This window comes from Xenopus laevis, chromosome 8L (assembly GCF_017654675.1).
Source record: "Xenopus laevis strain J_2021 chromosome 8L, Xenopus_laevis_v10.1, whole genome shotgun sequence".
In the NCBI taxonomy this organism is placed as follows: domain Eukaryota; kingdom Metazoa; phylum Chordata; class Amphibia; order Anura; family Pipidae; genus Xenopus; species Xenopus laevis.
The window spans coordinates 83,909,998-83,925,402 of record NC_054385.1 but is presented as its reverse complement, the minus strand read 5'-3'; the positions used below and the strand labels follow the sequence as shown (position 1 = coordinate 83,925,402).

The 15,405-nt window shown below is 37.3% G+C and overlaps 1 protein-coding gene across 2 annotated transcripts in view; it reads left to right on the top strand.

The window, feature by feature from the left end:
- LOC108698753 (mitogen-activated protein kinase kinase kinase kinase 5) overlaps positions 1-15,405 on the top strand; it is a 73,950-nt gene that overhangs the window by 10,105 nt on the left and 48,440 nt on the right. For both annotated transcript variants that reach the window (XM_018230510.2, XM_018230511.2), the window contains exon 2: positions 12,639-12,696. In XM_018230510.2, the coding sequence (XP_018085999.1) occupies positions 12,639-12,696 (58 nt within the window). The remainder of the gene's footprint in view (positions 1-12,638; positions 12,697-15,405) is intronic.

Sequence of the window (15,405 nt, the reverse complement as noted above, 5' to 3'; positions counted from 1 at the left end):
AAATGAAACTTTTAAATCGCTAAGTCTGTATTAAGAAATAACTGCTTCCGCTCCTCTTCAGAAAAGGCGATCCATTGTGCGGCGCTCGATTTCTCCTCCCTGCTTTCCTTATAGGAGATAGCCAGGGAGGAGAAATCGAGTGTCGCATGATGGATCGTCGCTATGTCGCCTTTTCTGAAGAGGAGCGCAAGCGGAGTTTCGGTAAGTTATTTCTTAATAAAGACTTTGCGATTTAAAATGTTAATACGTCTTTGTGGTTTTTTTTCGTTTTATACTAACGAATTAAAAAAAAAATTTATGTTACTGATCCTTTAACTACTTATATTGTAGTTTTAATTAACCTTCCATTTACATATAGATCTGCTTGTATCTGCCACATACTGGGCCAAATCAGGCTGATCCGATTGGTAACTTATAAAAACATAAAATATGTATCAAATATAAGTCTTGTCATGTCTGTTTTACAAAATGTTTTATTTGGACCCAGTAATCTGCCTCATGCTTGAATGTTACAAATGTTACAAATAGGGATGCACCGAATCCAGGATTCGGTTCGGGATTCGGCCAGGATTCGGCCTTTTTCAGCAGGATTCGGATTCGGCCGAATCCTTCTACCCGGCCGAACCGAATCCTAATTTGCATATTTCCCTCCCCGCTCCTAATTTGCATATGCAAATTAGGAGCGGGGAGGGAAATTGCGTGACTTTTTGTCAGAGAACAAGGAAGTAAAAAATGTTTTCCCCTTCCCGCCCCTAATTTGCATATGCAAATTAGGGTTCGGATTCGGTTCGGTATTTGGCCGAATCTTTCACAAAGGATTCGGGGGTTCGGCCGAATCCAAAAAAGTGGATTCGGTGCATCCCTAGTTACAAATGACTGTCACTGTCGGAGCATGTCAAGGTCTCCAGGGAATTGTTCACTTACACTTGGCAACCAGCAGGTGTGAAATGTTGTATATACTTTAGTTGGAGGTTCGTTATTACATGCAGTTTTGGCTTTATCTTTCAGAGAATTATGGGAGGTTTGTTTTAGCAACAAATAAAAGATTGCAGTATGAAAGTTTTGTCATATACTTTTTAATGGGTACATGATACCAATTATCCATGACATTCTTGTGATGGCACTATAAAACAAACGAAAGGAATATAATATGTTATGTTTTTTTTTTCTACTCTGAGTCCGCATCAGCCAGTGATTATTAATGAATCAGCTCTGACGATTCAGCTCTGAAGGGTATATTTACTAAAACTCGAATTTATGTCATCCTTTTATTAAACCAAGCTCAACCGAACTACCATCCACGGTTTTATCTTCTTTATCAATAAAATAACTAGAAAAAGTCGGGTCAGGAAAAGACTCAATATAAAATCAAGCGATAACTTGAATCGGATGAATTTTTTGATTTTAACGAATTGCTTGATTTTTTTTCTGGGTTATCGCCACAAACACTGAATTTTTCTGCCATTGACTTCCACATGACCTCAACAGGTTTGAGATGGCAGATTTTCAGATTTGGACTTTTGCCAGCTTAGGGAGATAATAAATCTCCAAACATTTGAGTTTTTTTTCCCTCAAAACATGTGATTTTTGCCCAAAAAACCTTGACCAGAAAATTTTTTATATTTAGTAAGCCCTCAAATGTCTCTAATGAAAATGAACAATCTTTCCTGTGAAGAATCATAATTGTTAGGTCTATGGTAGAGTCCTGCGCGGGTCCATTTTTTGGGACCCGGACCCGCAACCTGCAATCCGCAACCCGCATTCTTACGCGCTACCCGACCCTACCCGCAAGTACCTTATCCGCAACCCGGACCCGCGACCCGCTGACCATCAAGAATCAGGAAGTGCTGTCATTGTAAACCGGAAGTGACACCATCGGAAGTAGACGTGATCAGACCCGCGGCCCAACCCGCAGAACCGCCGACCCGCGGGTATACCCGCACCTGGAACTTCTAAATCCAACCCGCAGGTTTTTGCGGGTAACCCGCGGGTACTGGCTGCAGGACTCTAGTCTATGGCCACCTTTATACTTGTAGTCTTGGCTGGAGGAGAGCTGGTTTGGAATACGTTGTTTTTGCAGTTTAGCCGCACAGAAACTGTTTCAAATTAAACATCATTTACAAATAACTTATTAAAAAGTTTGCGCAGATATCGGCTATATATATATATATATATATATATATATATATATATATATATATATATATATATATATATATATATATATATATATATATATATATATATATATATATAACCAAATTGCTGTACAAAAAACGCACAACCAGGTCTTTTCAAAGGTGTCCAAAAAACCAAAATTTTATTTCGACGTTTCGGCTTCTATACTGAAGCCTTTCTCTCTTGAGAAAGGCTTCAGTATAGAAGCCGAAACGTCGAAATAAAATTTTGGTTTTTGGACACCTTTGAAAAGACCTGGTTGTGCGTTTTTTGTACAGCAATTTGGTTTACATAATTTTTTGAATTCCGCACCCAGGCAGTTGTTGCTACATAACGAGTGCTCCAGTTTTGTGTACCTATATATATATATATATATATCTCTATCTATCTATCTCTTTTATTTATTTATTTTTTTAAAAGTCATGCTTTACAATATGGATGTTTTGTTATTAAACTGTTAGACTTTTTTATTACAACCTTCACTGTAAACATTTTCAGTATCCTTGCATAAATCTCTCAATTTGAAAAAATAAACTAGGCATGACTGGAAGTTTTTTGAGCTCAGAGAATATAGTTTTGTATAGTCTTACCCAGTTCTTCTCCAGTCCCTCAGAATAATAGAGCCAGGCAGTGCATTCTACTGGATGGTCTGTGCTGAACAGAGTCTTCCAGAATACAGTATGTTCTCTGTGTTGCTGACAATAAGTAAAGTTCAATCCTAACCACCATTCATGCTAACAAAATTGCTACTTATTTACAAGCTAATACATGGACTTCATTACTTGAATATAGCTTTTAGCAAATAAATGTTTGGGTGGACATTTTTGCATGATTTTCTGATCCAGTGGAGGCCCTGTTTAATAAGAGTTGCAAACTCCAATAGTATTACTTTGCATTATTTATCACTGCCTCATAGAACATTGTAGTATCTGGGAAAAGCCTATTATTATTATTTATTGAGATGTTTGCCTTCCCATAGTATACTCCGCTTATATACACTTTATAACTTTCTAGGACACTGTAATGCTAAAATAATTTGTTTTTATTTTTTTGTGGTTTTCAGTTATTTCCCACTTTATTCTGCAGCTCTCCAGTTATTCATTTTGGCAGCTATCTGGTTGTTAGGGTCTTGTTTACATTAGCAATGAGACAGTGCTTAGAATGAGAGACTAGAATATGAATAGGAGAGGACCTGAATAGAAAGACAAGGAATTAAAAGTAACAATAATAATAAAATTGTAAGCTCACAGTGCAATAGTTTTTTAGCTGTCAGGGTCAGTTACCAGATTTAAAAGTTGGAAAGATGTAGATGAGGTGGACAGATAATTAAAAAAAAATTGTGTGAGGGGTTTATGTATATTGCAGCAATACTTTTTACACTGTGCTTTTACAATGCCTGTGCTAAATTAGCAGAGTTTTTATAGTTCTATATAGAGCTGAGTACAAGGTGTTTTATTGTTAAGTGCTTTGCAGTTTTAAGAAGCGTTTGAAGGTATTTGCACAGGCGAATAGTTAATGAAATGGTGAAATAAGGTCCATGGCACATCAAGCTTCTGCTCCACTCAAGTATTTTCACTGGTGGGGAAGCACCTGTGACCAATTGGCTGCTTATACAATACGTTAGAAATAAAAAGTAAACCATAAAAATCATGACAGAATCCCTTTAACTCAGTGATCCCCAACCAGTAGCTGAATGTTGCTCTCCAACCCCTTGGATGTTGCTCCCAGTGGCCTCAAATGCAGGTTCTTATTTTTCAATGTCTGGTTTGGAGGCAAGTTTTGGTTGCATAAAGACCAGATGTACTGCTAAATAGATTCTCCTGTTGGATGCCAGTCCACATAGGGGCTGCCAAATAGCCAATCACAGCCCTTTTTTGGCATCCTCAAGAACTATTTTCATGCTTATGTTGCTTCCCAAGCCTGTTAACATTTTAATGTGGCTCATGGGTAAAAAAGGTTGGGGACCCCTGCTTTAACTGATAGGTCAAGCTTAGAATAGGTCGAGATCAACAGCAGCAGGAACACCTGATGGCACATAATAGGGAAGTAGGTTAATAATTACAGTTCAATCGTTTTCACTAATTATACTGTCATTATATTTTTTAATATGTACTTTTACAATTTGCTCATGTGTATGTATCAGTATATTATATTTCAGTGAAAATATTCCTGCAGCAAATTGTTACAATCTAAGAATATTTTTCTGTGGATGGGGTCTTGGAATGTTGATTTTTCTGTTTTAACTTTGGAGTCCTTGATTCATCGTGCTTGACTGCAGCATATTACAGTGCGAGATCTTTAGAATAGATATTGCATTACCGGATAATATCCTCACAGGCCCAAATCTGTAAGCAGCTGAGATTCCACAGCTTAGTCAATAGCAAGGACTTCTTAAGTACAAGAAGGGTGCTGCAAAGACATTTGAAGCCTCATATAAAGTATCAGTATGCCATAGTTCCCCCCGTGCAACACTGCCTTACACTTCAGCATAGTCCTTAGGCTCAACATACTTTTATACTAATGTGTAATTAAAAAATATCAACATTTTTTTTTTTGTGATTTCTTGCATTAAACAGAGCAAAATGTTCAAGTTAAGTTAATTTTAATTCCTGTTCTTACAAGCAAGGCCAAAACAAATCAGAAGACCATTGAGAAACCTCTGTATAATAAACTGTGGGATTTCTTTATACAGAGTTCTCAGTGGGCAGCTGATTTGTTTTGACTTTGCTCTTAGGGCAGAAAGTAGACTGTCCTACTTTCAATTACTGCAAGAAATCACAAAAAACTGTTGATATTTCTTAATTAAAATATTGGGCAAAATGTATGTCCAGCACAAGCCCTATTCATTAATGAACTCGTGTTGAACAAGGCATATACAGCCCCTTAAAAAAATTAAAATTAAAGAAATATACCGTTTAAAGGGGTTGTTCACTTTTAAGTTAGCTTTTAGTATGTTGCAGAGACTGATATTCTGAGACAATATGCATTTGGTTTTTTGGTTTTTATTATTTGTACAGATGGAATTATTATTATTTTAAAAGCTGGAAATTGTTCCAGATTTTGTCAATGATACAGTATTTTACTGGATTGTTTTTAATTGGGTACTTGCTAATGGAAGGGATTGTTTTGAGGAAACAATTATATTATTCTTGGTAGACCAAAAGATGTAAACCACAGTCTAAACAGTTTTGTTTCCAGAAATATTTTACCTGCTCTGTTCAACAACAAATCTGTTGCTTGACATTGAGAAGTTTATCTTGCTATAGTGGTAATATATAAGTTGTGTAGAATGCAATGATTAACAAGTAGAGATAAACAGAAGTCCAGATGTCTTGCGTTCAGTTATAGTGGGGGTCCCTAACCTTTTTTCCCATGAGCCACATTGAAATGTAAAAATGCTGTAGTTGGGGAGCAATACAAACAGACAAGAAAATACCTGCGGTGCCAAATAAGCGTTGTGATTAGTTATTTGGTAGCCCCTATGTGAACTGGAAGTATATAAGTCTGGAATTCGAAAATAAGCACCTGCTTTGAGGCCACTGGGACCAACATCCAAGGGGTTAGTGAGCAACACGTTGCTCACGAGCCACTGTTTGGGATCACTGAGTTATAGGATAAAAACCTTTTCCATATAAAATAGGATTGTTGCTACAAAAAAATATTTAGAACATAAGCTGTACTGACGAGGGCCCTGCGATCTTATTTTGTTTTGTACCCTTGTTTGTTTTAAATTATTGTAACGCACTTGCTGGAACAATATTCACGAATGATTATTTTATCTTCAGGTGCTAGACAAGCAGATATACAGGCTGTGTGTCCTTTGAGCCTTGTGAGAACTGGTGTTGACCATAGTCTCGCATGGAGGGGGATAGCATGTGAAAAGAGCTTTGAAGTGACTTCCCCAAGACTACAATGAGAATCGTATGGTTGCAATACCATATTTTACATTCAGTCAAAGCACTTTCATCTCCTCTCTATATCTATAAATATCGGAACACCATCTTTTATTGGAGCAGATTATCTTATTCTTATAACAAATACTTTTTTACAAAATCACTTTAGTGGTTTGTTTGGTCAGTAATATGCCAAGTGACCGAGTCTGTACGGGTTATTTGACCATAACCATTGCTCTGTTATTTGCACATTTTTAATAAGATCTCCATTTTGTTTGTGTTTTTTTTTTAAATTTATATAAAATGCTATCTGGCTGTTTGTGGCACTGACTCCAGCAACCGAAATTGGTACTCTGTGAGGCAGAATTTTATTGTTGTTGTTGTTGCTTTTAGTTTTGATTGGTTGCTAAAATAAGGGGCTGTTGAAGTATACAAACTGGAGAACAAAAAGTTAACTTAAATAGATAATTGAGAAACAACAAAAAATATATGAATGAAAATCTATTGCAAATTTTCTTCAAATACCATTGTGTGTGTGTGTATATATAAACAAATGCAAGGATTGACAGCAGTCCGAGGAAATACAGCAATGCAGTAGTTCAAATGAAAGTGGAGATTTGTTGGTGATCCGACGTTATAACCACATATGGGCCTTTCTTTCCCTGACTAAGGCCCCTGTGTGGAGTCGAAACGTTGGATCACCAATAGATCTCTACTTTCATTTGAACTACTGCATTGCTGTATTTCCTCGGAGTGCTGTCAATCCTTGCATTTGTTTGTATACTTTCCGGCCTTCGTATATATTTAAATTTTTTCCCTATTAATAACATTGGGATCAGTCATCATTTTTACTGGCCAGGCTGATAAAATACCAGCCAGGTGGCAACCCTAGCTACTAAACAATGCAAATGTGATGAATATGTTTTCCCACCAGTGATTTAAATTGTTGGAGTTACAAAATATCCCATCTGCCGTCGGTCCTAAACAAATTAGTTTGACAAGCAGCTAGTATTGTTGAATACAATTTAAATTTTTTTTGGAGATTTGTCACCTGCAGGTAGCGCATATTTCTTGTAGGCAAGAAATCTCAGTGTGAACTGCCCCTTTAGCTCAAGGGTAGAACTCCACGGGCGATTTTGGCGCGATCCGATGCACTGTGCAAAAACGCAGGCGTTAATTCAGATGCAACAGAAATAAGGCAAAAGATGGAAATGTCTGATGCAGCGTCTGCATCCGACAGTTGGCGTGTTCGATGAATGGTGCGAGAACATCCGACATTGCTATTGCTTACCTTATTTCCGTTGCATCCGACTTGACGCCTGCGCTTTTGCGTAGCTCGTCGTATCACGCCGAAATCTACCCTAAATAAGACTACTCTGGGTGAATTAGTTTCAGGGCAATGATATATCCCGTTCCAATGAATGGAAAGCCACCTATGTAGGGTAGTGTTAAAACCCTGATTTTTCTATTGTATGCAGCTGATCTTTGTCATAGTTTGACTTTACAGAGCCTATTGGGGAATGTACCGGTAATAAAAGTCGTTAACAGAAAAAATATTTGCAATTCGAAAATGTTATGCCTTTGTACGAACACATTTTCCTTTGCGCATATTCAATAGAGATTTTGCAAACCCTGGAAGCTGTTAAGCGACCACTTCTGACCGTGGAAGAAGGTTTGCAAATTTTATAGTTCCAGTGCGCAGTAAATGTAATAAACTTCTTACTGAAGAATGTATGTTTGCTCCAAAAGATTACGACATCTTCAAGCACTTCTTAAAAGTGGACAGTGTGCAATTAAAATTCGTAATGCAATAACAGTTTCAGGAAAAGTATTACATTGGCAAATGCATTTTTTTATTCTTATTTGTGCAAATTGTTTTGCTCTTTGTGACTTTAATTACTTTCCCCCATATGTCTTTTGTTTGTTTTATTTTTTTGCTGCTGATAAGAATTTAAAGAATGCTTCCTCTTGTTAATAACTGATTTTTTTTGTTTTACTTTTCTTATTATTCTTATTATTTTTTACACCTATCCATGTTAATTGAAAGATAAAGCAGATGAGGACAGGTATTTGCCCTTAGAACATTTATTGGCTAGTTGCAAATATGGTTGCCACCTGGCTGCTATTTTGCCGGCCTTTCCGGTAAAAATGATGGTTGATCCCAATGTTATAAATAGGGAAAAAAGATAAATATAAAGGAAGGCCTGTATTTTTTTCCAGAAAAGGCTGCAACCCTAGTTGCAAACTATCTCATAGCAATGTCAGAAGAAACACTGAACTGGGTAAGGTTAAAGGGTGGTGCTATTGAAATTTGGAGCAGTGAAAGTGGTTTTTCTGGAATGGTAAATTGCGCTTCATTATCTGGCAGCCTGAAGGATGAGTCTGGAGTTGGCTAATGTCAGGAGTACACTTGTCAGTGTCAGAAAAGGATTTTTCAGAAAAGAAATCAGTGCTTGTGTGTGTAAAGAAGCAAAATGCTCATTTGTAATAAGCAGAAGGTTGTACTGGGATCTCTGGTCTGCCTTCAGTAAAAGTTGTCGGCTGGTCACATTAACATGAATAATATGAAACCCCCTAATAAGCTGTTGCTCATAGGGGTAAGTATAAGAATTCTGACTTTACTGTACTATTGCTATGTTGATAGATGTCACTGTAAAATATAATTTTTTGCCATGTTACATAATACTAAAAAAATAATCAAAATGTGTAATATTAATTACTACAAAGCTACCATTACAGAGACAGATAAAACATGCTCAGAATCTTAAGCTCAATAAAGATATGACTGCTTTTTAATGTTTCCTGAGATTCAGTCCTTTCAGGATACATATATTAGCCTGTGCAGATGCAACTGTTTGTTCTTTATTTAATAGGTTCAGCATGTTAAATGTAAAATTTGCATGCCAATATACTCCTAATATACACTAATTAAGTAAATCAAAGCGTTCTGCATTTTAAAATATAACATATGGAAAGCATTCGTTGTTGATTATAAGTAAGACTGGTTAATTTCTTTGAAATAACAGATGTATAGCATTGGGAGAACCAAGTGGTGGTTGCAAGCCTGCCTCTGAATTCTTTGAAATGTAGTAGAAGTCCATGCAGCTTTATTCTGGAGCAAATGGCAAGCTGTGTTGATGCAACGTCTGACAGAAGCAAAGTGAAAATTTGGACAAAAGTATCCTCTTAGTCAGTGGAACTAGATCGTACTGGGCCCCACAGCAAATTATTTTTCTGGCCCCCAAAATGTTTAGAGGTTAACCTGTTTTACCGATATTTATTGTTATTGTATATGAATTAGGGCCTCATGGGGCCTCTATACCTCCTGGGCCCCCTGCAGCTGCAGGGTCTGCTTCCTCTATAGTTACACCCCTGCTCTTACTATACACGTGGTACAGAGGCAAAATGGCACTAAACACATCCTAGGCTTTGCTATGCTAACAGATACAGCTTACTCTGAGTTTACACAGAGAAGTCTTCAGTTTGATTTGGTGATATTTGTTTCCTGCTGCTGCGGGTCCTTGTGGTACCACAAAAACGGGCCAGTTGGGAGGTATGCTAGTAAACTCATAATTGTCCTCTGTTTTGCAAGAACGAGTGCTGTGTGTGTGTCTGTGCTACCTGTGTGTGATCAGTTGGCTGACATATACATTCCACACAAGCTTGCCTCAACTCATTTATTCCAAGTAATTCTCTCTCATTTACACTCCCTTTTGCCATCAGTTCTTCTCTCTGTTTTTTCCTCCTGTTTGTTAATCAGAACCAATTATGAGTATCACATATTTGTTGCTGCACTTGGAACCAGCAGTGGTATAACTAAATATTACTGGGCCCCACAGCAAATAATTTTTCAGGCCCCCATAATAGTCTAGAGGTTGACTTATTTTACCAATTTTTATTGAAATTGTTTATGAATAAGGACCTCATGGGTCCCCTCTGCAGCCACAGGGTCTGCTTCCTCTGTAGTTACACCCCTGCATGCCAGATATCTGATATTTTTTTGTATGTATATACTGAAAGGGTGCCGAATCCTTTCTCATTTTCTTCATGTGAAGAGGCCTAGGTATGCTGGCAGTGATTGGCATTCAACAGGGATAGAAGTACTGAGAGATTAGCAGGAGATCAAATCTCTCTCTTTGAAGAAAAGGGCTTTCACCTTTATAAGCTGACATAAGGCTAGGGCCTCACAGAGGCTGAAATCAGCTTGCCGAAATCCACAGAAGACGAGCTGATTCAATGTGGAAATGAATGGAAGCTACTGCCCGTGGTAGGCACATTTCAGCTAGCTGATTTCAGCCGGTGTGGCCCTAGCCTCTTGCTTTTTATTATCATTAGTATTGTTTTATTTATCGATAAAGCTACAATCCTTAGCAGCACTCTACAAAACAATACATAATTACTGATATATAGACAGATACAGTCAGTAGTTTATTCAATTTCTACCTACAATGGTTTACAGTTTGTAGATTCCAGCAGTAAGTAAATTCCTTAATCTTATTTATAGCCCATTTTTCTCTTAAATTTATTCAAAAGTAAACATTCCCATTCAACAGAGATAATTAGCTCTCTATAAACCCACTCTTCACCGCTTTCTTGTGACAGTGGCCAGTTTCGTACAAGGTGATTTCTCACTCAGTGTAAACATGCCAGTAGAGAGAAAGTTGATCAGCTGACACCCAACCAGATTTTAGTTTGCGCTAACAGGCACGTCGTCCTTCTGTCCGTGAACACATTGAGTAAATATTGATGTAAAAATGTACACTATTTTTAATACCTCTTTAAAGGTAAACCTGGAAGTTTCACTGGTGATATAATTATCTACTTTGAAGCTAAAAGTTTTCAATTCACTGGTTCTTACAATCTATTTGTTTGCCCTGTTCAGCTCAAGAAACAGTAAGAAACAGATCTTCTTTTTTATATAAAACAATAGGCAAAATATATGTTTACAAAACCTGTTCACTGAGCTTCTGTTGAACAAGGTGTTACACTGCACAGAGAACAGGTGTAGCCCCATGCAAGTCCTAATACCAGGCTGACATGCTTGATCTAATGTTTTTGAAGCACATTTCTTATACCTTTCTATCATTTTGAGGATGTCTTTTATCATCTGGTAAAGAGAATAAAGGCCCCCCCATACACTGGCCGATAAAAGCTGCAGACAGACCGAATCGGCAGCTTATTTGCCCGTGTGTGGGGCCATCCGACGGGCTTCCGTGATCGATATGTGGCCGAACGTCGGCCAAATCTCAATCGGGCAGGTTAAAAAATCCCATCGGATCGCGGCTTCTTCTATACGTGTATGTGGTCCCGCGATCCAACCGCCTGTATTGGATCCATTATGATCCGATCGTTGTGCCCTAAGGTCCACAATTGGATCAGCCCAATAACGCCACTTCAGTGTGGGCATATCGTGGAGAGATCCACTCATTTGGCAAATGAGCGGATCTCTACGTCTATGGCCACCTTTAGTCAGTGTCATCATCCGTGATCTCCGATATGGGATGTATGTTATTATGTTCACCAGTTGGGCACATGATATTATATTTCATACATACCATTTATGTTTGCAGTGGCAGTATTTATATTTACAGTATAATATATACTTTCCATGGTGAGCTTTCTTACATATTTTAACTACTTAATAGTGATGGGCGAATCTCCCGTTTCGCTTTGCTGAAAAATTTGCGAATTTCCCGCAAAATTTGCTAAACGGCAAAAAATCATGAAATCAGATAGTTCACAAAAAATCGTGAAATTCACGAAAAAAACAAGCAATTCGAACGTTTTCACGAAAAAAACAAGCAATTCGAAAGTTTTCACTATAAAATCGGAAATTGACGCCGGTGAATTTTCGCGGGAGATTTGCGAATTTATTCGCCGGCAGCGAAATGCTAGAATTTGCCGCAAATTCGTGCCAGGCGAATTTATTCGCCCATCACTACTACTTAAATACAAATATTCTTCAGAGCTCATTTGCTTACAGGAAATCTGAAAATGATCTTTTTATTTATGGGATAATGTGCCCTGTATAGAAAAATATATTCATTATGAAGTATAAGGATATTACAAGACACAGAGGAGCTCCATGACAAAATACAGGTCCTGTTTTTACACTGATCATGGACTGTTAAAGGTAAATGAAGGAAATCGTGATTGTCTATGCCATGGCATTTTACAACAGATCCTCTGGCATTTGCCAGAATCCACAGATTGCCAGTCCGGGCCAGGAGCAACATGTTTCACAAACATCATGAACCCTTATTTTAATGAAAGCTTTGCTTGTCAGAATGACTGAAATTAGTCATTCTGACAATACCAAACACAGACCGGTTTCTGGGTACTTGAAGTCAAACCACAAGTATATTGATATTATATACATACTTGTGTAATTTACCTGACATTTTTGTTTATTTTTGATTATTTACGCATGATATCCTAAGAGCAGAAGAGCTTAAATACCTACCTTTCTAGGAGTTTCACATGTCAGTTATTTAATACAGTCTATTATAATCTGTGGTAACAGGAAATGTCTCTGTGTAACAGAATGTTAACTATTCTTCATTCTAGGCTAGGAATCTACAAACGGGAGAGCTGGCTGCTGTCAAGATCATTAAATTAGAACAGGGTAAGTTACTGCACCTGCATCCTTTCCTGGCACTGTGATGACTTGAGATACAGGTATGGGAAATGTTATGCAAATGCTCAGGACCTGGGTTTTCCAGAAAATGGGTATGTCATACCTAAAGTCTGCTAAATATCATTTTAACATGAGTTAAACTCATTAGGAATATTTTGCTTCTAATTAGGATTAATTATATCTTATTTGGGATCATATACAAAGTACTTGTACTATTACTTTGAGGAAATCAATTTTAAACATTTGAATTATATGATTAAAATAGAGTCTATGGATGATGGCCTTTCTGTGATTCTTAACTTTCTGGATAACGGGTTTCCGGATAGCGGATCCCATACCTTTAATTACTTACTGTACAGTAAGTAAGTTGACTTTTATAGAGCAGGAATCTACAACTCTACAATATTAATAGGACCTTAAAGGAGAAGGAAAGGCTAAAATTAAGTAAGCTTTATCAGAAAGGTCTATATAAATACACCAGTAAACCCTCAAAGTAATGCTGTTCTCAGTCCACTATCAAAAGAAACACAGCATTTCTTTCCTTTTATTGTGTACACTTGGGCTTCTGTATCAGACTTCCTGTTCTCGGCATAAATCTCCAGGGCAGGGCTTGAGCATGCTCCGTTTGCTCCCCTCCCTCCTCACATCCCTGCTGCAACCTGAGCTCAGAGCTGTAAGTGAGCAGGGAGAGACTCAGGCAGGAAGTGATGTCACACCAATCTTATATGGCAGCTCCTATCCTAAACAAACAGAGAAAGTGACTAGAGCTGTTTACTCAGGTATGGTAAAGCATTTTGCAGAATAAATATAGCGTTCTAGCTTGCACTATTGTGGCTTATCTGTTGGCAATAAACTGTCTTGGGGCTTTCCTTCTCCTTTAAGAGAAATTAGGCTTTTTAAATCATAAAATATATTTCTGAAAGCCAACCAAAGGACAAAAAAAATATTCAGATAATATTTGTTCAAAGATAACTCATAACAGCAAAAATGCATAATTAATGGATTACTTTTGCACAAATTAAAGTTCAAAAAGTTATATACCAACCCTGAAATGTGTGTTCATTATATTATTGAGTTGGTACATAAAATCTTTGATGTAATTATTGATCTATTTCAAAATGATTGGTTTTAATATGGGGGGGGCGTGTTTTAAACCTTTATAAATGGACACTTGTGTATATTTCTCTTTTTCGGCCTATGATTAAGTTTTTGTGTAAGCATGAAATGCGTTAGGCTAATTGTGAGGGGTCACAATTTATTTTAATAAATATGTAATAACGTTTTTAACTTCAATTTGTGCAAGAGTAATTCATTTTGAAATCACTATCTAGGTTATGACCTCAGTACTTCAGCACTTGGTTAATGCAGTGTAAAGCTAGACCTGTCCAAAGCACCCAAACCATGCACATCATTTTGCATTTTGTTATTTGTTCCCAAATGTGTTTAGATCCATTACGAAATATTTTTGGCTTCTATTAAAAGGAAAGAAAAGTATTTTCTGCAATTCTTAAGCAGAAGAATTGCTTTGTGATTTTAAAGTATAATTTGTGATGGTGTTTATTTTTTGATGTGTACTAACGAATTTTTTTACATTTTTTTTGATGTTACTGGTCCTTGTTGTTTTACACCAGAAACATTATACAATGTGAATCATTGTATTTATCATTTTGTATGCTGCCCTTCAAGTCAGAGGGACACAATTGGGGAGCAAAGAAGCATAAAAGCTGTATAAAAGGTAGCAGCAAACACCAACAATTTTTACACAACTTTTGTGCTACACCTACACCACAATTTATTATCGCTTAGTAAGTACATGGGATTTTGCATGATGTACATTGGCATTAGAATGTTATTTGGTGTTTTCTAGTGACATACTTTAACACACCTTTATAAGTATACCCCCTTTTGATCCAAATATGACCCAAGTCACTGCAAACATTCCCCTGCCCATCTTGAGAGAAGTAAAAAAAAAGTGCAGATAAAATTAAACCTCTGCACAACGTGTTTGGTTTTGCCTTGAATCCCCCCCCCCCCCCGTCTAGTATGCATACTTTATTCCATAACTGTTAGCTATGGCTGCCTTACTTTCCCTTTAAAAGTTAATCTGCATTTATTTTTATTATCTTATGTTTCAGGCTTGTATGTGGTTTTCTTGACAGGAAGCATTTGAAAAAATATGTATTAAAGAGTGTAATTCTCAGTGTGGGACTATAACTACTGTTTAACACCCAAAGTAACATCTTTTTTTTCTCCTGTGCTTGCGGCTTTGTTCCGAACATCTTCAAACTAGGACATTAAATACAAACTTTTGCAAAAAATAAGGCCACCTGACTATGCTTAATTATGTCAGTCCTTGACTGGTATGTGCAGAATGGTAAGATTAGCTGAATTGATGCTGTCTCATTGGTTAAATTGTGCATGAACCTTGTGTCCTACCAATCATTGTCCTGATCTAGATCTCTTCTCCCATTGTTGTGATGTTACTAATGTAGGGATGTGAAAATCTTGGACACCCTTACACTTTACAGACAGGCACATCCCTAGTAATATGGACACCTCAGTGGGTCCTTATGGGGACCTTGTGCTTATGTAACCCCTGCAGTTCACACAGTGTACACTAGTGGCACTGTGCCAGAGTATAAAAGGTTTAGGAACCATGTGCTCTGGGTCCATTGCTTTAGCCCAACCAAGCATGCT